The sequence below is a fragment of the Mustela nigripes genome, chromosome 3 (genome assembly GCF_022355385.1).
Source record: "Mustela nigripes isolate SB6536 chromosome 3, MUSNIG.SB6536, whole genome shotgun sequence".
Classification (NCBI taxonomy): domain Eukaryota; kingdom Metazoa; phylum Chordata; class Mammalia; order Carnivora; family Mustelidae; genus Mustela; species Mustela nigripes.
In genome coordinates this window covers 37,927,977-37,949,607 of record NC_081559.1, presented here as the reverse complement: position 1 = coordinate 37,949,607, position 21,631 = coordinate 37,927,977, and the positions used below count along the sequence as shown (strand labels likewise).

At 42.7% G+C, this 21,631-nt stretch overlaps 1 protein-coding gene across 3 annotated transcripts in view; it reads left to right on the top strand.

Annotated features, from left to right (window-relative positions):
• Positions 1-21,631, top strand: part of SP110 (SP110 nuclear body protein) — a 34,245-nt gene that overhangs the window by 1,463 nt on the left and 11,151 nt on the right. For 2 of the 3 annotated variants that reach the window (XM_059393676.1, XM_059393678.1), the window contains exons 2-12: positions 1,537-1,684; positions 3,285-3,453; positions 5,489-5,743; positions 6,107-6,151; positions 8,700-8,777; positions 10,815-10,883; positions 12,889-13,038; positions 15,164-15,247; positions 18,249-18,314; positions 19,879-20,022; positions 21,284-21,352. In XM_059393676.1, the coding sequence (XP_059249659.1) occupies positions 1,537-1,684; positions 3,285-3,453; positions 5,489-5,743; positions 6,107-6,151; positions 8,700-8,777; positions 10,815-10,883; positions 12,889-13,038; positions 15,164-15,247; positions 18,249-18,314; positions 19,879-20,022; positions 21,284-21,352 (1,277 nt within the window). The remainder of the gene's footprint in view (positions 1-1,536; positions 1,685-3,284; positions 3,454-5,488; positions 5,744-6,106; positions 6,152-8,699; positions 8,778-10,814; positions 10,884-12,888; positions 13,039-15,163; positions 15,248-18,248; positions 18,315-19,878; positions 20,023-21,283; positions 21,353-21,631) is intronic. The other variant, XM_059393677.1, reaches the window with a different exon arrangement.

The window sequence follows — 21,631 nt, the reverse complement described above, 5'->3', positions numbered from 1 at the left end:
CTGCGTCAAATAAATACAATATTTAAAAATATATACATATGTTTTTTAAAAATGTGGCTTTAGTCAGACAAGCTCTGCTTTACCAACCTTAGGCTAGTTACTTAACCTCTCTGTGCCTTGCTTCCATTCTTGAGAATCATAACAGACGAAGAAAAAGGAATCTAGTGGATATTATGTTCTGAATGCTGTAGTATAATTAATCATCCTAAATGTAACCCCAGAGCCACTTCCTCTTCTTACCACCTGTTCATTCTGGCTTTCTCTTACTCTGTGCTGATCTTTGAAGTATCCTTCCCCATTGGATGGATTCTGTCTGTATCAGGGATTCTAGATCTCCCTTCTACCTGTTCTCAGTCTTCCAGGATTTATTCACAATTATAGATCTCCCATGGTGTCCTTTCTTTCTCAGGACTGTTATGGATTATCCTATTTTTACAATATGTTTCTTTTTTCCTGTCAAACTTACAGGAAGTGGGAATGAGTAGAGAGAGCAGGGATGCTCTGTCTTCCACTGGTATTAGCCCTGGAACAGTCATTACTTACAGTTTAACTTTCAATCATACACAAAATGAAGTTGGAAAGTTGGAATCTCTGTTTTGTTGTAAAATAAAATCTCTGGGTGGTTGAATTTTTTTGTTAGTACTCTTTTCTTGACAATTTGTCAGGAATGTCATCTGTAAGTTTGCTACCTATTATAACATGAACATTTTCTCCTGGCCTATCATAGCTAATTTTTATAAATGTCACATGAGCATGGGAAAGGGCCATGTCTGTTCTGAGATATGAAATTGATACATATAATAAATCAGTTACATTGCCTTTACTAATCATGTCTTTCACATCTTTCACATCTGTTTATGTTTGTCTTGCTTCTGTGTCAAAGATTATAGGTGGGTTAGTAAAGTTTCTACATATTATCAGGTTTTCGTCTTTCTACTCATTACCGGGTGGTCCCTCTTCATGGGCTTTGTTAGTGTCTGCCTTAAGTGACTGCTCAGGCAATCTTAACTCCTTTCAGTGTAGCCATGGACGATAGAACTTGTGACCATAAACCTAGAAGCAAAAAGTCGGAATCTGTTTACTTTCTACTACTTCCAAGTCATATGACTTAGGGCAAGATAGTAAACACCTCTATGTCTCAGTGTCCTTCACAATATAATGGCTACAATCACAGTAACCATCTTGCAAGGGTTTTGTGAGGCTCGAATAAGCTAGTGCAAAGTTTAATAAGCTAGAACAAAGTTTGGCACATAGGAAGTACTCAATAGATATTGGCTATTTGAAATCTGTTTTATGTTTATCAGCAGCCCCTTTGGGATTTCGGCATCATATTCTTGGTCGCTTTCCATCTCCATGGTCTTCGGGTGTTGTTATTGCCTCCTATGCCCATGAGCCTTTGAGGCAGGCATTTTGCTTTGCAGACTGCTCAGGGCTGCCTTTGGGACCAGGATGCTCGTCTGAAGATGGCTACTGAGCGCAGAGAGCAGCTCCCCGAATTCCCAGAGTCTTTCTTCTCTTCTCATGCCTCTTTCATAGGATGCTCACCATGACCAGGGCCTTAGAAGAGGCTCTTCTCCAGCACTTCATATACCAGAAGCTGGAAACTGCTTATGCCATATACAAGCCATTTCCCTTCCTCGAAAGCTTCCGAGACAAATCCTTCATCACGGAGACAATGTACAGGGTGAGTCATGCTGCCTACTTTCCCATGTCAGCCCAGCCTCACCAAGGAGTCCCCATCACTGAAGTTACAAACCCCAAACTCCTAGGGCTTCTGGAACTCAAAAGACCTATTCCAAAAGGCTCATTGTCAAGGAAATATGGAGTCTCAGGGCCTTCCATACAAATGACCTCGACCAAGGTTACTCGAAACAAGAGAAATGTATTGTCTCACAGTTTTGGAAACCAGAAGTACAAAATCAAGGTGTTGGCAGGGTTGGTTCCTTCTCGAGGCTCTGAGGGAGCATCCGTTCCCTAACTCTCCTGCCTTCTAGTGGTACCAGCAACCTTTGTGTTCCTGGGCCTATAGAAAAATCACCTACAATCGTGGTTTCAATCTCCACATCAGGCTCTGACCTTTTCCTATCCTTGTCTTTTCTCCTTCTCTCCTTTTATAAGGACACTGGTCATTGTGATTTAGAGCCCACTCTAGTCCAGGGTAATCTCATCTCAAGATCCTAATTTAATTACATCTGCAAAGACCCTTTTTGCAAATAAGGTCACATTTATAGGGTTCGGGCAGACATGTCTTTTTGGAGGAGCGACACCATTCAACCCACAAAGGGCACCCTCCCAGTTCCTAAGAGCTTGTTGAGCACAATCCACTCAGATATGAAGCAAGACAGGCATTGGAAGATACGACTATGCAGACAAAAAGGGCATTCTTTTATAATTTGGGGATTTTCTTAATGCACTTCCTGAGGACCAGGCCCAGGGAAGTGCATCAGTGGTTGAACGATCTTCTCCCAGTCTCGACCTGGTTGGTTCCAACCCTTCTTCACATCACAGCCCAGATGTCACTACTCAAAGAGGCTTCCTCAACCCACTCATCCAATTGATTTCTCCAAGAAACCTATGCTTTCTTTTCATAACAATTTTCTCAATAGAAACTGGGCATTTCTTTAATTTGTTTATTATTTAATGCCTATCTTCTCCACGTGACAGTGTCCCTCGCTCAGCATGGGTAGCACCATGTTTATCTTATCCATTGCTTTCTACCCAAGACTAGTCTAGTAGGTATTCAGTGTTATGTTGTTAATTTTCCTTCCATATTCCTCCCTTTAGCCAGCTTCTCCTGAAGAGGAGTTCTCTGGATGACTTCCCTGTGGCTAGAACCCAGTCAGGCTATCCCAAGTCCAAGAGAGGGAGCAGAGGCTAACAAGCAATTGCAGAATTGCCCCCTTGTGACCAACTCCTTGATCCATTGCTACAGAGTTCTGCCCAGAGCCGTGGAGAATTAATGACACAGTGGCAGCCTCGACTCCCCCTTTTCCTTCCCTATTTCTCTCTTCCTTCAAATGTACCTAAAATAAGGTTCACAAAGCAAGCTTACTTTAACACTTATTTATTCCTATGACTAACAATCCAAATGTATGTGAAGTTCTAAAAGTAAACATGTGGAACTGTGTAACTTTTCTATGTTAGAGTTGAACCATGCATTTGTGCTGAATTCCTTCTTAACGGAACAGAATACCATTCTTACAACTCAGAAAACCATAAATGTGTAATGAGCTTCCATTCCGTTTTATAATCATTTATAATAATCCTCAACTCCATTTTTTAAGGAATCCTTGGAAGCCTGTAGAAATCAGGTCCCCGTACCCAGAGTAGTGTACAACATCCTCACCCACCTGGAAAAGACCTTCAGTCCGTCGATTCTGGAGACGTTGTTCAGCCGAATTAACCTGAGTGAATATCCCAATCTGACAACTATTCTCAAGGGCTTCAGAAGCGGTACGAGGCTTGTTGAATATCTTTTGGGCTATAAAAGCATGCCAGAAGCTGCTATGGTCAAATCTTGGGTTGGCTTTCAGCCCCCTGGAATTATGCACTTACAGTGCTGGGTTCTCTGGAGAGATAGGGAGCGTACTCTGTCACGGGTGTGCCAGAAAGAGCAGCCTCTGGCCCCAGCTCTCTAAGATGAATTTCTAGAAGACACATTTCTGTCTTACCTGTTCTATAATGTAGGGGGAAAGTTGTCCAGTTTACCCCACTGGGGAGTCTCTAGGGAAATGCAGTTCCAGAGACTTAGTCTGGCAAAAGGATGAGGAGAGCCAGAGGGGAAGAGAAATGAATAGTAATGGACAGTAATTATCTTCTTTTCTCAGTACTTACTCTGTACCAGGCATTGTCCCAAGCCCTCTATTTGATTGCCTCATATCATCTTTATTATTATCCCATTATTATCGCCATCTGACATATGAAGAAGCCATTATTATTCCCATCTGACATTTGAAGAAATTAAAGCTCAGAATAAGTTTCCCAAAGTTACTTGTCTGCTAAGAGCAGAGCCAGCTGTCCCACTGGGGGTTCCTAGCACCAGGGCCTGAGGTTTCAATCCCCCTTCTTTTTTTTTTTTTTAAGATTTTATTTATTTATTCAACAGAGAGAGATCACAAGTAGGCAGAGAGGAAGGCAGAGAGAGAGGAGGAAGCAGGCTCCCTGCTGAGCAGAGAGCCCGATTCGGGGCTCGATCCCAGGACCCTGAGATCATGACCTGAGCCGAAGGCAGCGGCTTAACCCACTGAGCCACCCAGGCGCCCATCAATCCCCCTTTTAAATAAGGACAGGTGTGCTCCTGGAGGAGAGGAGAGGGAGCTGAAGACAGAGAAAGGGTAGAAGAAGGAAGCAGAACGTGATGCACACTGGGAACAAGAACAAGCTGGATAGATAAAGACCAGGAGAAAGAGCAAGGACAGGGATGGGAAGGAGGAGGCCAGGGCAAGAGGAAGAGGTGACATGATCACTTTAGGCTTAAGGCCTAAAGTGCATGGTTCACTTAGCTGAGAACAACAGGAAGAGGACCAGCAGGTCACCCTGGATTGTAACATTTTATTAGTGGGTTCACCACTATTAACAGCAAGAGGTTCCTCTCCCAAAGAAGAAATGACTCCTTGAGCTAAAGGGGTAGCAAATGAGAAAAGTGCCCTTCCGTGTTAACCCAGGTGCACTTGAGTCCATGCTCCTGGCATCATCGGGATGGCATGAGGAGGACTGAGTTCTCAGAAGCCATGCTGAGTCAGTCTGAAAGCCAGAGGCACCACACCCCGCAGTGCTCCCCCCAACCTAGCCAAGCTCACGCATCTTTCTGGATCTGCAACTCTAAGCTTTTGTTCTAGGCCCCTCTCCAAAATCCCACCTTAATTATTTTTTCTTTTCACTGGTTGAGACAACTTAACTCCTGAAATAAATGATGGAGAAGAATCATAAGAGAAACCTGGCAATTGAAGGAATCACATACAGAAAGCCAAGGGCCTAGAGTATTTAGGATGGGGTGGAAAGTTGGTGTGGCCCACATAGGGTGTGAGGCAGGGATCATGAGACTTGTTCTGCAGAAATGAGCATAAACCAGAGTAGAAAGGATGCACCATGTGAAGGAATTTACATTTTATCTTATTTGCTACAGGGAGGTATGATGTGTTTATTAAAACAGGGACATGTATTAAAATTATAATAGTATACAAAATTATCTAAATTCTGAAACCAAAATTAAAGAAAAGCTGAAGAAAATTAAATCTCTGAGTTCAAAGTGAAACTCAGCTTTATGTGGGAAATGACTTTGGTATTAGACCAGAGGTCTAATGCCCAAATCAAACACATAAATAGAAAGGGGCCACAAACAGAAGATGCTGGTCGTGAATGGGTTCTATGCACCTGAGGGAGGATGAATCACCCCATGCCCCCAACTCTTTGGAAGTCCTGTACAAAGAAATTCCCTAATAATTCTGAGTAGCCAGGGCGTTGATGTGTGTTCCTTCACCGATCCCAGTTGTCATTGCCTATGGAGGATGCAACAGAGCTGTGCTGACCCCCCTCGAAGCTCCAGCCAACCCAGCAGAAGGATGCTCCCTCAAGACGCTGCTGCCCCTGCCCCCACCCCAGAGCCACCAGCCCCCTTCGCCCAGTGTCACTGAACCCAGTTCATCAGCACAGCATAGAGCTGAGATCGTGGACGAACCATCCAGCCCTTCTGACCCTGCTGTGGCTCTCCCCAGAGCCATCCAGGAAGGAAGGATCATTCAAGGTGAGGAAAAGACTTTGTCTGACACCTGTGCCTCCGTGGCCTAGGGTACCTGTGGTCGGGTCTAGAAGCCCAGGGTCCCACCTTTTGGTTATCTTGTCCATCCCATGTGCCCACCTACCACACACAGCCTTCTCCAAGAAGGACTATGAGCGCTGTTAGGGGCCTGGGGAAAGCCTAGAGCCTAAACACCTGCTTCCCACCCCTGGAATAACCCAACTCTCTGCCCTGGGGCATTGATGCTTCTGTCCTGGTTGTTTTACCATTTGCTTTCCTCCCTGATATGCTGTCCCTGTACCCTGTAATGATTTTTCTTCCTCTCTTCAATGCCCGACGACAACTTAACATCCAAAATAAATGATGAAGAAGACCCACAGGAGACATTTGGCTCTCCCCCCAACACTGTTCAAGGTAATATTGCTTGGGGCTGACTTAGTTTAGTTCAGAGTGGATATGAGGGCAAACATGCACCTGCTACCCCAGAGGCATGTAGCAGAAGCCCAGAGAAAAAGAACTGGGTGAGACAAAGAAAAAGAAACAGGAGGACCGATGTCCCAGCTCAGCACAGGACTACTTGTCAGGGATACCTCCACAACCAGTTTGATGCCATGATGTCCACCTAATAACAGTGGTCTGAACTGACACATAACTTGTACAATACCCCTCTCTGTGACCCTCACTAAGTTTCTCACTTTCTGGTTACATGGTCCTTCCAGTCATATTCATTTTTATGTGGTGTGGACTCTAAGAGTTAGATGAAATGTTAGAGAAATTATTAGAAAAGATGATAGGGGCACCTGGGTGGCTCAGTGGGTTGAAGCTTCTGCCTTCAGCTCAGGTCATGATCCTAGGACCCTGGGATCGAGCCGCATTGGGCTCTCTGCTCAGCAGGGAAACTGCTTCCCTTCCTCTCTCTCTGCCTGTCTCTCTGCCTACTTGCAGTCTTTGTCTGTCAAATATATAAATAAAATATTTTTAAAAAAGAAAGAAAAGATGATAAAACGTTGAAGGATCTGCTGATTGATAAATCTGCTAAAACACTGAAAGATTTAGTTTCCAAAATTGTGTATCATATCTCTCCCGACCATCATTATTAAGGACATTGATTCATTAAATGTAACCATGGAGTATTATCAGGCACTGTCGAAAATAGTATCATGGATTCTCCAACACTGAGCATAAAGGGCCCCATTTGGTCCAAATGTTTCCTTCATTCCTCTAATACCCACCATCCATATAAGATTAACATAATCATGAAACCAATGACAACAGAAGATTCTATCTTCTAGACTACCCAAAGAAAGAAATCAATTATTAAATTAGGAAGTAATGAATCACTGTATCCTATACCTGAAACTAATATAACACTGTATGTTAACTACATTAGAATTAAAATTTTAAAATAATAATAAAGTTTAAAGAAATTGTAAGCAGCTAGTTGAAAGGAATTGATTATTGACTCTCCCGTTCTATCCCACCCTTGCTGGGCCCCATCGTTTATACTGGCGGGAGAAGATCCCTGTTTGCTGGTCCTAGGACCTGAAATTCCTCTTCTTCCCCGGTTCAGTGTCTGGTAACACTTGGAGCCCCCAGATAAAAGATAACAAAATGCTCAAAAGATGCCCCACCAGGCTACGTGCCAGGTAATTTTGATGTAGATAACTTTAGCTTGCCCTACTTTCTGTGTCTACCGAGAGACGAGGTCATTCAGGTCTTCTTGAGACAGAGCTCTCCTTGCCACTCTAGACCACCATCTCTGGGTTGTGCTCCCAGCCTTCGGGAGCTTCTACACGCAGGAGACCCTGGGGTAGACAAGGGAGACAAGTCTGGGAAAGGAAAACCTAGAGTGGGGTCACTGAAGATGAGAGGCAGGAGCCCAGTTGGTACCCACTAGACCTGGGCTACAAGCATCACTAGGAGGTCTGCTAAGCACAAGCATTCACTGCCATGAGTGTTGGTGGTAGGAACCCTGGGGAAAGGACAGGAACTGAGTCAGAGCAGAACTGTGTAAGTCACCCACACTCTGAGGTCATTGCAATAAGGTAAATTTCAAAACTGCTCCATCCAAATGTGAAGGAAACAAAATCGCTGTGTGGCCCAGGTGTGGATGGTTATTTTTCCCAGTTCCCACTCTGACTGTGGAGAAGTTTCAACTTTAAAACCAGTCATTTCTATAGCATCTTGATTTTTAAGAGTTGATAGGATTAAAATAATTTTAAATGCAACAAATTATTTTAAATGTCTCATGACTGCTTGCCAAAATCTGAGATTGATCTCATAGCACTGTGCAAACAAGAAGGTGACAGTCTTACTTGAGATTTATAATGGCTTCCAGCCCTTCTGTCTTCTCAGTGCAGCAAAAAAAGTAGAACTTTGGTTTTATTTGCTGTTAACACGTGCTTACAAGTAGAAGTTAGCTCCTACTAACTTCTTAGCAAGTTAACTAAGTTAACAGTTAGCTCCTGCTAACTTCTTATCAAGACTCTTAGCTTCCTTCACTATTTTTCAAGGTAAATCATGACAAAGAGAAGGTCCAAAAATATCCATTCACAGACCTCTAAGCAATAACATGTATTTTTCCTATGGCGAAGACAATCCCCTTCACTGAAGCCACCAGAACTCAAGGTCAGCCCTCACCCAGCTCGAAGCCTCACTCCATGCATGAGAGCAGCTGAGAACCCTTCCTCCTCTCTTCCACTGAATAAGGGGAGCCTCTTGAAACAGGTCAAACTGAGCCTTCCTCTGTGTGACAATTGTTCCCTGCTTCACAGGGATAGCCACCCAGGCAACTCTAACCACAAATTGATCACATCAAGGCAGAGCCAGGGGGCCCCATGGGCTGGCAGACCCCCAGCCCATGGTAACATGTTCTGCACCCTCCTGCTCTGCCCTCAGTTCCCTCAGGGCTTTTCCTTCAGCCTGTTCCAAGCTCTGAACTGAATTCTTTTTCCTTTGTTAGTGATAACAGATGACTCTCCCGAACCAAATGACCCCAGAGAGCTCCAGGAGGCATCCAGCATACCTCCCAAGAAGAAAGGTAAGGAAGGGTTGCCTTTCTCCTGTAGACATCAGGAGCGTGAATTTGGAGATACTTTCTGCTTTTCTGCTATTTTGTCAGAAGATCCCACCATATGATTGTAGTCATGATGTACACATGTTTCTGCATTCACTGTGTCTTCCTTGAAGGCTTTCATGAAGACTGTAAGGAAGCCAGGAGGCACTGAGGGCCTTTGAAATATGTATCCATTGCAGTCACTTTCTCTGAAATCATCAAGGTCTTCTTTACCCACAACTCCTTGAAGGGTTAGTCATACCTCCCTCTAACTGAAAGTGGGTTCCCCTGAGAGGACACTGCATTCTCTCAAGATAAGGCCGCATACCGACTGCTCTCGCTCTTGGTGGAAGGCAGGGAGGATGTCCACTGCTTGCTATCCACCAGTCCCAGCCAGCCCCTTCCTCCTCCATCCTCTACTTTGAGGCTTAACCATTCAAATGAAATACTCCCTCCCCAGTCATCAATACCATCCTTGACTTGCCCCCAATTCCTCAGCACACCCCAAAGGCTGACTTAGAATTTTTCTATCAGTTCAAGTCCTGCCACCATCCTGGACACCTTCAAGGTACACAGGGATAAGAGTGCCCTCAGATCCTTCTTCAGCTCTTTTCCAGCAACTTCTTCCTGCACCAATTCTTGGCTCCTGCACCCAAAGGCAACCCATCAGCCTTCCCATCATTGAAGCCTGGCTCGACCTCCCAATGATTAATTTCAGAATTCTCTTTTTTGACCTCTAATACTTAAAGTCTCCTGCTTCTACAGCCATTGTTCCATCTCTGAGCTCTCCTCCTCTGCCCAATCTTAAAAAATTAATTTGAGAGACACCTGGGTGGCTTAGTCAGTTAAGCCTCCAACTCTTGATTTTGGCTCAGGTCATGATCTCAGGATTGTGGGATCAAGGCCCATGTTGGGTTCTACACTCAGCAGAGTCTACTTGTCCCTCTCTCTCTGGTCCTCCCCCAGCTCACATATGCATGCTCTCTCTCTCAAATAAATAAATAAAATCTTTTTCAGAAATTAATATGAAGGTATCCCTGCCTGGTTTCTTCCTTACAATTCATTCCCTCTGGAGCTGTCCTTCAACTTCATTTGAATGACCAGTGCACTGGCATTTCTCTTTTCTGGTTCATTACATGCCCTCTTCATGCCCCTTTATACAAGGTTAGAGCCCAGAAACCGTTACTTCAGTAACGTCTTGCTGATATCTTAATCTGCCTTGACTCTCACTGTCTTTTCCTAGTATCCTCTGGCAGGTCTTGGAGGGACCCCATTATCGGCTTTCTGCACACTGTGTCTGAAGGCAGGTACTGCTGGGGAGAGCCACACAGCAGGACAGAGCACATGGGCTGTGTCTTCATGACTCCAGCATGAATGACCCTCCCATGCTGCCTGACAATTGCACTTCTTGCAATGATCCTTTCCAATCCTGAGCTTTTTCTTTGAACTGCCAACCCTCCTCTTTTTTCTTAACAGATTACTTTTCCTCCTACTTCATAGAAAGGTTCAGATAGGAATCCCCTCAGTTCCTGCTATCAACCAGCAAACTCTAACTGAATCTGTCCCCTCCTCTCCGGTTCCCTCTTTCCCTCTATAGCAATCCTTCCACCTCCCCTGATGAGGTCCATGACCCCTTCTCTTTCCTGAGAATTCAGCATCTCCCTGTCACAGGATCTGCATTCAACCACTTGCCAAGCTTATCATAGCTCATGAAAAGAGCTTCCTCTTGATTCTCAGCTCACCTCACCTGCTTCCATAGTTCTCTCCTCCATCTCACAACCAAACTGCTAGAAATGAGTTAACTAAACTCATTGTCTACATCTCTTCATGTCGCTCTCTCCTCTGCCGTGTTAGAATTTCTTCTCCCTCATTCCATGAAGCAGCAACAAGTAAGGTCATCCCAGTACCTCCTCACCACTATGGTGTGAAGACCGAAAGGGAAAGCTGAAAATTATCGACACGTAAAGTTGGCAGGTTTATGTTTGTAGCCATGAAAAGATGATCTGTACTTTTTCTGTTTAGGAAAGAAAAGAAAAAGATGTATCTGGTCAACTCCAAAAAAGAGACGCCAGAAAAAAAGCCTCCCAAAAGGTAAGATGAGAGAACAAGAGCAGGTCAGAGGCCACAGACACCTCATGTTTGCAGGTCAAGGTGTGGGAAATTGAATTTTATTCTAATAAATGAGGAGACATTGAAGATATTTCATCAATAAAGTGAAGAGATTTCATCAATAAAGTGACATGATCCCATTTTATGTTTGACAAGAAGGGTTCTGGGGCTGTGTAAAGAATGAACTGGAAACGGAAAAGAATGGAAGCAGGGCAACCCATTTGGGGGGCAGATGTCACACAAGTGGATAGAACTCTGGATTCAGATCTGGCAGTGGAGATGGGGACGACAGCCAGTTCAAGACCAGCTTGGAGGTAGAGTTGAAAGGCCTCGATAAACTGGAAGCTGGGAGCAGAGAGAAACGAGGCCTGCTTTTCAGTATCTGGCTTGAATGGCCGGGTGGAGGGTAGCATGTGTTGCTTAAAGAAGATGCAAATAATTGGAGGAGAAATTTTAGACTTTTCCATTTCTTTCAAGGTTGGTGTTAGCAGTCTATGACCTTGTGCCAAGACAGTAAGTTTTTTGTCAAAAACTGTGAAGGGTCTGAGATGGTACCCCATTAGATACGCACATTCTTTAGGGAATGTGCCTAAAGAACCCAGGCACCTGAATCTAAGAGAATTCCTTATTAATATTAATTCCTTATTAATATTCACAACCAGCTCAACATCCAGAGTAACACTGCAGCATCTAACCCCCCCACATGCAGACCCACAAGCAACGAGAAGAGAGCTGATGGAATCTTTCTGAGGGCAGATGATATCCCACAGACAAGAGACAGAGAATGAGAATGGTGGATTTTCTGTTTATGGACAAGGACAACCATCCTCTTGCCCTCCTGAAAGGAAAAGAAAACAAACAAACAAACAAAACAAACAAACAAACAAAAACACCCCTTTTGCTGCTTTGAGATTAAGATTGAAACAAACCTGGGTTCTCACCCTTAACTTTTGGATTTAAATGCCTCTTTCTAAGAGGCAGAGAAAGCCCAGGTGTCTCCAGGTTTTACTAAAGTTGTCTTCAAGTTCTGGGCTTCACCCCTTTTTGATGTGTAAATACCTATGGAGGGAGGACTCCTCCCCCGCCCTTTGGATTTCACTTTGGGAAGTTAACTTTGGGACTTAACCTAGAAGTTAGCCCTGCTCTAGGCATTGGGCAATCACAGGAGATGAGAAGTTTATCATCCTTTTAGATCAGACAGCAATTGACTAGCTATAGCTCTCTTTCTCATGATATGTGAAGAGCAAATGTGTCTAGGTAAGTGAAAGCAAGCGTTCCCTGTCTTTATTCTGTATGTATTTCCATGTCTCTGGGGGCGAGGGCTTCTTACAGAAGCACTGAGAAATCAAGGGAGTTTAATTTCCCCACAGTATGTCACTCTGGTACTTGATAAAAAATCAGACTCAAAGATATAAATATAAGTCCTTGGCAAAATGAAAGCATCCAGGACCTTGGGAAAGAACCCTAAACTTGACAAGCCCCACCTCAGGCATTGCAAATCCTCTGTGTTCCAGACTCTCACACTGTCACGGGGCCCCTCAATTCTTTAATACTTTGCACTCTCCCCACCAGAGGCACCTAAGGACATTGGATTTCTCCTGATCCATACCTAGGCCCTCAGGAACCTGAAGAGGTACTTTTAAACACTGCCCCTGAGCCAAAACAGACCACTTGGCCATTTTTATTCGGATGCGGCCGCCGCATATGGTGTCATACAACAGGGTCCAGGAAAGAAATTCTATTACTCTGGGATTCTGGTTAATTTCAACAGGTTATACAGGGGTGAGAGCAGATGGGAAGTCTAAGGGAGAAAGAAAGGTGCACACAAGAAAAATATGTAATTTTACAGAGAATAGCAGGAGAAAAATAAGACACAGGAGTTCAGAGATCTCAAAATCTGTGGGAGCTGGGGGCATGCGGGGGGGTGGGGGAGGTGCTTTCCTGGACACCCCGGTGAAAATTATTCACAAATCACTATTTGGCCCAGGGAAAGCCTCGCCTCGGCAAAGAAACCAAGAGAAGCTCCAAGTGGTGGAACAGGCAACTCAAAGGAAGGACGATTCACCCAGGAAGTCAAATGTCATGCCAAGCGCCCAAAAAGCAAGCGCTGAAAGTGCCCAAAGCTCTGGACCGGAGGGTAAGGCCAGTGCCAGAATCTGCCATTTGAATGGTCGGTGTGGGAGGGTCTTTCACGGAACAAGCAGTGTTAGGCGGGTGTGTAAAGGTAACAGCAGAGGGAGGGAGAAGTGCAGAGACAGGTGTGTGTGACAAGAGGGACACAGATCTGTTGTACCTGTGGACATTTTGTGCAGAAACAGCTCTGTCCACACAGTACCGCTGACCTCAGCGGTGACCTAAGACAGCAGCTCTCAACCTTTTTGGTCCCAAGACTTCTTTACACTCATCAAAATTACGGAGTACCCTAAAGACCTTCTGTTTCTGTTGTTTATATTTATCTGTATGTACTTCATTAGGCATTTAAACCGATCGTTTAAAAATATTTATGTGTTAGTTCATTTAAACATAACAGTAATATACCAACTACCTATTAACATAAATGACATATTTTCATGAAAAACAAATATATTTTCCAAATGCAAAAACTGGTAAGAAGACTGGCACCATTTTACATTTTTACAAACCTCTTCGTGTCTAGCTGAATTCAAGACAGCTGGATGTGTGTAGTTGCTTCTGTGTTCGATCGGTTGGGAAACATTGCTTTGGTGGGAGGACAGGAAGATAATCCAGCTTCATGAGGATCTGTAGTTCCAAAGGGTGGAGTATTTAAACAGTTTCTTGAGATAATTCTTTGATATTGCACCCAAAAGGAAGAAGGGATGGTTTCTTAAAGGTTAGTTGTGAATTAGCATCTGAAACCACAGCAATTAACTTCTTACACCCTTCTGAAACTAATAATACACTATATGTTAATTAACTGAATTTAAATAAAATAAAATTTAAAATTTTTTTAAATTAACTTGTTATACTCTGTTGCAATACAACGCATTGTGCCATCTTGCATTTTAAATGGCATATCTGCTTACACAGGATTTTACAGTATCTCGAACATTTGGAAAATATTGGTTCACTGAATTCGACACTAAGCTTGCAGCTCAATCACACGAGTATTTTTCTCTTGACATTCATGCTTCAAGATGTAGCGAACTGCTTTAGATAAACTCCCCAGTTTTCCACATAGACTATTAAAAAGATGTCTACACAGGGGCGCCTGGAGGGCTCAGTCAGCTAAGCATCTGACTCTCGACTTGGTTGCAGCTCAGGTTGTGATCTTACGGTCTTGGGATCCAGCCCCACATCAGACTCTGTGCTCAGCGAAGAGTCTAATTCTCTTTCCCTCTCCCTCCTGCTCACTGTCTCTCTCAAATAAACAAATAAAATCCTTAAGAAAGAAAAAGATATATACTCAAAGGTAGAAATTTAATAAAGTTAATAATTTTCATTGTTTCATCAGGAACATTCTTAAATGAAACTGGCTTCTTTTTTCTTCTTCTTCTTCTTTTTTTTATGGTCTGTGGCAGAGAAAACTGTATGCGGTTTAGGGACACTGCTTTGATTTGTCCTAGGGTACCAGCAGCTTTCCCTGCCATGACTGCTGCTCCACATGAAAACTTGTCAACATAGCGAAAAGGCAAAGATCATCTTAGTATGGGACCAGTTTTGACCTCAAAGATCTCCTGAAAGGGTTTCTGGGACACCCCAGGAATTCACAACTTCACTTTGAGCTTCTGGTCCAGGGGCTCAAATGACTGCCCGTCACTGGATATCTCCCTTGGTAGAAGACAAGCTACTGCCCAGCCTTGCTCTGCTCCCCCTCCACAGAGGCAGACAGACCCAGTAGTAGAATCATTCTCAGAAAGGGTTATGGAGGGGCACCTGGGTGGCTTAGTGGGTTAAAGCCTCTGTCTTCAGCTCAGGTCATGAACTCAGGGTCCTCGGATGGAGCCCCACATCAGGCTCTCTGCTCAGCGGGGAGCCTGCTTCCCTCTCACTCTCTGCCTGCCTCTCTGCCTACTTGTGATCTCTGTCTGTCAAATAAATAAATAAAATATTTTTATAAAAGAAAGAAAGAAAGAAAGAAAGAAAGAAAGAAAGAAAGAAAGAAAGAGTTTTGGAGGTACAAGCAAGACCTGGAAACTCCTGCCTTCACCACAAAAGATCTTTCCTGGGACCTCTGGAAACTCCTATGGGACTTTCCAGAGGATATTCTGAGATCTGAAAGAAATGTCTTTTATTTTTTTCAGAAACCAGTGATGACTCACCAGAAATGAATGAAGAAAAGAGCCTCCAGGAGGAGCCGCCCAGCACAGCACCAAGCACCCCACATGGTAAACAGGAGGGATTGCAAGTCCCTGCATGCAGTCCCCAGGAGCCCAAATTAGAACTGTTTGACTCTAAATTAGTGTTTCTCAACCTTTTTCAATTATCACTGCCCTCAGGATATTTTTTCCTAATCATGAACACAATCTATGATATTTTAATACCACAAATATATTATATGTCTGTTTATGTTTAGATAGCTAGGTAGATAATTATTTTGAGGAGGAACAAATATGTCTCTCCATATACTTTATACATAAAGAAAATGATTTCCCACCCCAATCCCCAAGTCAGCTTTTTTCTACCTAGGAGCAGTACCACTACTGCTGAATGTGTTCTAAATACATTCATGGTACTCTATTGGAAGTTCCCAAATCATGGAACAAATCTTTCCCAAGACCCAGATTTCCGTGTTGCCCACTTGACCTTTCTGGGAGAGTTGGGAAGAGACCAGCTCATCATAAACACAAATGCAACTGTGTTTGTGTTTCCTATAAGCAACTGAGGGGTTACAGCTGACACGGCTGTGGGCATGCATTGACAAACGGTGAGGGGAGTGCACCCTCACCACCGCTACCATTGGCCATTTGCTACCACTATCCTCAGAGGGGAAAAGAATATGAATATTTTTCTGTGCGTTGGCAATGTGGTCATTGTGTCACAAAACCACAGAATGCAACTCTCAAATGACCACTATTTATTGTCAGAAAGAATGGGTAAAATTTGCCCACCTTGAAATACAAATGATCATTTTAACAGTTTCTCCCATATTACACTAACTTATATAGAAATACTTCAAATTTTCTCATGGATAATTTCATTTTATTTGTACAACAAACCTTGAAAAAGGTTGAATAATGATTTCAAATTTTACAGATGAGACTGAGACATGTCAAGGATGAGTGGGTTTTTCCAAGATCCCATGGATAAAGGATGGTGGCATAAGACAAACACCTTGGTCCCCTAGAACTTTCTTCAGACCCCATTATAATGGAAGAGACCTAAATAATGTTGTCAACTCTTTGCCAACTCAGTAATGTCTGAAATGAGGTGGTCACAAGTTTAAAGCCTCTTTAAAATGACTTTATCTTATTACTTTCTAGATCCAAAAAATAATGGAAATAAACCATCTTTGGAAAGATCACCTGGGGAAAAGCCTAAGTGTAAAGAACCTATTCGGTCTCTGTTAGGGTGGATCTAATGTTACTTTTTTGGGTAGTTAACACTCTTCCAGGCTATGAAAGACATGCTAGACCATAAAAAGATTTGTGCTTTTTAAAATAATAATTTATTTTTTTTTCAACATAAAAAAATTTCCACACTATAAAAGCAATATGCAGCCGCCATTGAGATTAGCTTGCTGTGTGGGACAAAAACCACCTTTCTCCTCAAGAACCAGTGGCTGAAATAAGAGAGCTTACTTATTTCTCACTCCCATGTGGAGGTAGGCTAGAATCTCAAACTCCTTAGTTATTGTACCACCATTCCCAGAGGGTGGCATCCCCTCACTGGGCCCAGCTAGCAGGTCTACATTCCCACCAAAGGAAAGAGGCAAGGTCTAGGAGGGTGCGTCCCCTCCATTGAGGACACCATCTGTAGGTTGCATTTAGACATTCTGTTACCATTTCTTTACTATGAGTGACCCAACTACACCTGACTGCAAAGGAGGCTGGGAAATGTCATTTTTATTCTCAAAGGACAGGTATCCAGCTCAAAATCCAACCACTTGATGAGCAAAGAAAAGTGACACCAGAGAAAGCTGAATAATCAGCAGTCCCTGCCCCATGTACCGTGGTGGTGAGCAATGCTAAGTGCTCACCATTATTTCCAGTTCTCTTCCCAGCCCTGGATGCTGCATTTCCCAGCTCTTTGTAGGAGATAGGGCGGCGATCACAGGTCTGGCCAATAAGCTGGTGCTAGGGTCACTTCTGAGTCAAAACACAGAAGAGCACTGTGCCACTCTGCACCTCCTCCCCCTGACTACAGAAGTGTGTGGAAGAGGGAGGTGCCAGAAGCATGGGTCTCAGCCCCACCGCAAAGGCTGCAGGGAAACTCCAAGTCCCACAAGGGACTCTGTGTGACTGAGACATAACACTGTGAACATGAAGCCACCAAACTGTGGTTTTGTTTGTACTGTAGCATAAGACTATCCTGGTCTGTGTGATACAGTGTTCTCAATAATCACGAAGTGAAACTCCTATTTCATATCTGCTTCCCCTAGTTTATTTCTGTACCTTAGACATCTGCATACATTATCTCATTCTATATATATACATAGAAGCTCACACTATAGGGTTTATAAACAGCTTTTTAATTATATACTTAATACACATATCTGCATATCAATGTTATCTATTTTTCTTTCTTTTAGTTATACAGCACATTATTGTATAATTAGCAATTTAGTTTAAATAATCGCCCATATGACGGACAGTTAGGCTATCTCTAATTTTATATGAAAATAGAAATCATGTTTGTATGTGTTTGTATCTTTGCACACATGTCCAATTGATTTCCTCAGAATTAATTTCTAAGTGCAATTACTTGGTTAGAGCCTGCACATCTTTGATTTTATCTATGTAGGCAAATTTTATATATACTGAAATTTCCCTCATTTTTTGTCTTAATATTATAAGGATGTTTTTTAAAGTGTGGGGATTTTTTATTTTTTAAACATTCAAATCTATTCATCTTTCACCTTTATGATTTTTATCCTTAAGTTTTAACTAAGTAAATCTCTTATATGTGGCTTATAACAATCTATTTTCTTCTACTCTTGAAAAACTAGTTATAAACTTGAAAAAAATTATATATTTTGTTTTATTTATTTTTTAAATGGCATATTTTAAATGTTGATAATTTGGTATATCTATTACTTCTTTGTTCAATTCTTTTTTTATTTCCAAATAAAAAAGAGTATTTTTACATAAATTTATTTATAAAGTATTGATATTTTAAGCTTGAAGATCAATATTTATAGCCATAAGTGATTTTTTTTTCCTGTTTTAGGAAAGAGGACAGAAAAATATAATCTTCCATCTTCAAAAAGAAGACAGGAAAGAAAGCTCCCAAGAAGTAAGCAAGAAGAATGAAGCTACTATTCCCTTGTTCAGGGGCTTACCTGGATAACCAGTATGACCTCCTCCAGCCACATGGCCATCTGGGTATCCCTGGAGCACAGACAGTCCCATCCTTGCCTCCTAGACCACCCTATTAAAGGACATCCCCTCACAAAAGAAGGAGAACCCAGACACCATGTTGGTTCCAGCAGACTTCTTTCCTCTTATCAGTAGGAGGAATAGGGTGGAACTGGATAGGAGGTGTCAGACAGTTTTGAGATTAGGACTGTGTCTAGTCTGGCTCAGAGCAAGGATGAGTAGACCAAGCAAATCTTAATGGACAGGCAGGATTCAGACTCCCAGTATCAAACTGGAGTTAGATTTAGAATTACTGAGCATTCAAAATCACCTGGATCGACTCATGCTTGTTTTTCTTGTATCTACTCCATGCATGAAAATTGGATTAGTTGCAGTTTAGGGGAAAAAAATTTGTGAAACTGCATTTTTTAGTTCCTCTGCTTCATCTCTCTGCTGTCCTTGTCTCCCTGAACTCTCTCTCTCTCTCCTACATTTCTCCTTCCCTTTTCCTTCATACTTTTACTCAAAACTATGTATCCAAGGTGTGCCAATCAGTAAGGATTTCCTTGGATTCTGGGCCATTCTGTGAGGACCCTGGGAGGGCATCTCCCCTCGGCTCCCAACATGCTTCATGACATAAACACCACTGCTTTGGACATGCTCCGAATTTTCCTGCTTGTTTCTAGGGCCTCTCAGTCTCGGGTTTGACCCAGGAGGGGACTCAGATCTCCTTGCTTGCCTTCTTCTTCCCCTTCTCTCTTTTTCCTGATTTCAACCCCATCACCTTCCACAGCTGGAGGAAATTTAGTCTTTGTCATATGCTTCTTTACCAATGACTTCTAGGAAAACATCACATTTAGACCTCCAAACTTGTATTCTTAGCCTATAACGGTAATTTTTGGAACTTAGAAATCCCTTGGGCTCTCAACAAGTTCTGTGTTTCAAGATTTAGTATGAGGTCTCCAAAACAGCCTCTACTGAGCAGTGACATCTCAGTTCTAGCCAGGATCTATCCTTTCCCAGATACTTATTGATATAATAATTAGGGAACCTTGGGCCATTGTGATTCATAAGGATAAGAAATACATCAGTTTAATATTTTCAAAAATATGCTCCCCTTATATATTCAGTCAACAAAGGCGAATGGAGTGTAAGGTATGTGCCAGGTCCATGTCCCAGGTCCAATGGGTTCAGCAGTGAGCAAATCACAAATATCACTGCCCTCATGAAGTTTAGTTGATGTGTAATAGACAAAAGGGGGAGTTGACGGGGAGAAAGAGAAACAAGATGAAGTATTGTTAGTTTGGGAAAGAAAAAAAGCTACACACAAAAAAGAAGAGGAATAACTATAAGAAAATAACATTAAAAATGAAGTACAAGGGTACAGGGATTTCCTGAAAGGTTGAGGACTGGGGTATGAGAGGGGAAGTCACTAAAGGGGGAGGAGGCAGCTCACTGGGGACCCCATTTAAACTATTCACAAATCGCTATCCCACATGCAGCCTCACCTAGGCCCAGAATCCAAGAGAAACTCCATGCGGTGGATCAAGCAACTGAAGGGAAAGGTGATTCAACCAGGAACTCTAAGATCATGACAAGGGCCCCAAAGGCAAGGACTGAATGTGTCCAAACCTCTGGACCAAAGGGTAAGCTGGGGACTGAATCTGCCATCCGATTGCTCAGTGTGGGAGGGCCTCTCAGGGGGCAGGCACAGGGTTGGGTATTATGTGAAGGAAATGGTAGAAGGGAGTAGAGCAGACAAGACAGCAAGGAGCTTCTGGACTGAGAGTGATTGTGGGAAGAAGTTAATGCAGTGCTCTCAACAAGCAGGTCAGTTCAGCTGTGCCACATGGACTCAACATGACCACTTCCCAGTGTCTACTGTTTACATTTCTGTTAGTAGAGTCACCACTGTTCCAATGGGTCTGAGGGCTTCTGTCAGATTCATGCTTGTTCCATGGGAGGAGTGGCACCAATCCTCAAAGTGGACACACTCTTAAGAGTATTTCTTAATGGCTTATTTCTAGATGTGAAGTAGCTAAATCAATATTTAAAATTAGCACAGACTGATGATCGTATTGTTGCCATTTTAGACTCCCATTGACAGCGTACAGATGCTCTTTTTCCTCCACCTCCACCAAAACTAGAAATAATAGAACTTTTCTGTGTTGACAGATTAAAAACAAAGAATGATATTCCACCCGTGTTTTCCTTGGAATCTTTTTGCATCTTGCTTGTGATAGATTGTATTACTGCTCACTGATATCTCAGAAGGTTATAAACCCTTGCCCTGTGGACTCCAGTGTGGCCATTCACTTGACTTGGCCAAAGAAATGTGGACAGGTGTGAGGGTCACTTCAAAGCCAAAGCTTTAACAACCTTTGTATCACCTTTTTCTCTGCCATGGGACCAACAGTGTTCTAGAGAGAGATTGCTCTGTTCCCAGGATCCATGTATGTCAATGACATGGAACTGCATATGATGAATGTATGTCAATGACACGGAACTAGCTTGTGATAAATGAGTAACATGAAGGAGAAGTACAACTGGGTTGTTCTAAGCCAGCACTTGGCAAACTTTTTCTAAAAGGGCCAGATAATGGTTCAAGATTTGTCGGCCATACAGTCTCCAGTGCAACTACTGTACACTGCCACTGTAGAATGAAAGGAGCCAGAGACAATTATATATAAGCAAATGCAGATAAAACTTTATTTTTATTTTTTATGTTTATTTTGTTAGATTTTACTTATTATTACTTAATGTTCATTTCACAAGATTCATATCTATCTTGTTTCTCCAAAGTGGTAGAAAGACAGAAAAAAATTACATTAAAATAGTTGATATAGAAAACATAAAAATCTGTTTCAAACTATTGATGACATTAATTTCTTTCATTTTTTTTTTTAGAGAAGAAAAGGAAAAAAGATGTTGATTCAAGTTCAACAAGAAAGTGTCAGAAAAACATTCCTCCAAAGGGTAAGCCAGAGGCAGGGACTGTCCATCAGACTGCATGGCACCCTGGCCAGCAGCTGATTGTCTGTCTTCCTGTCTTCTTCTCTTTCCTTCCCATCCTTGTCCTCCTCTGCATAGGTTCTCACCTGCATTCTTCTCTGCTCTAACAAAATGTCACACCTGACACTCCAGGTGAAAGCCAGTGCATACCTTGGGTTGCCTACCCAATCACCAACTTCTCCACTGGGATGGATTCTTCAACACAGAATCCACCAACAAAGACCCAAAATGTTTAAGAGAAAA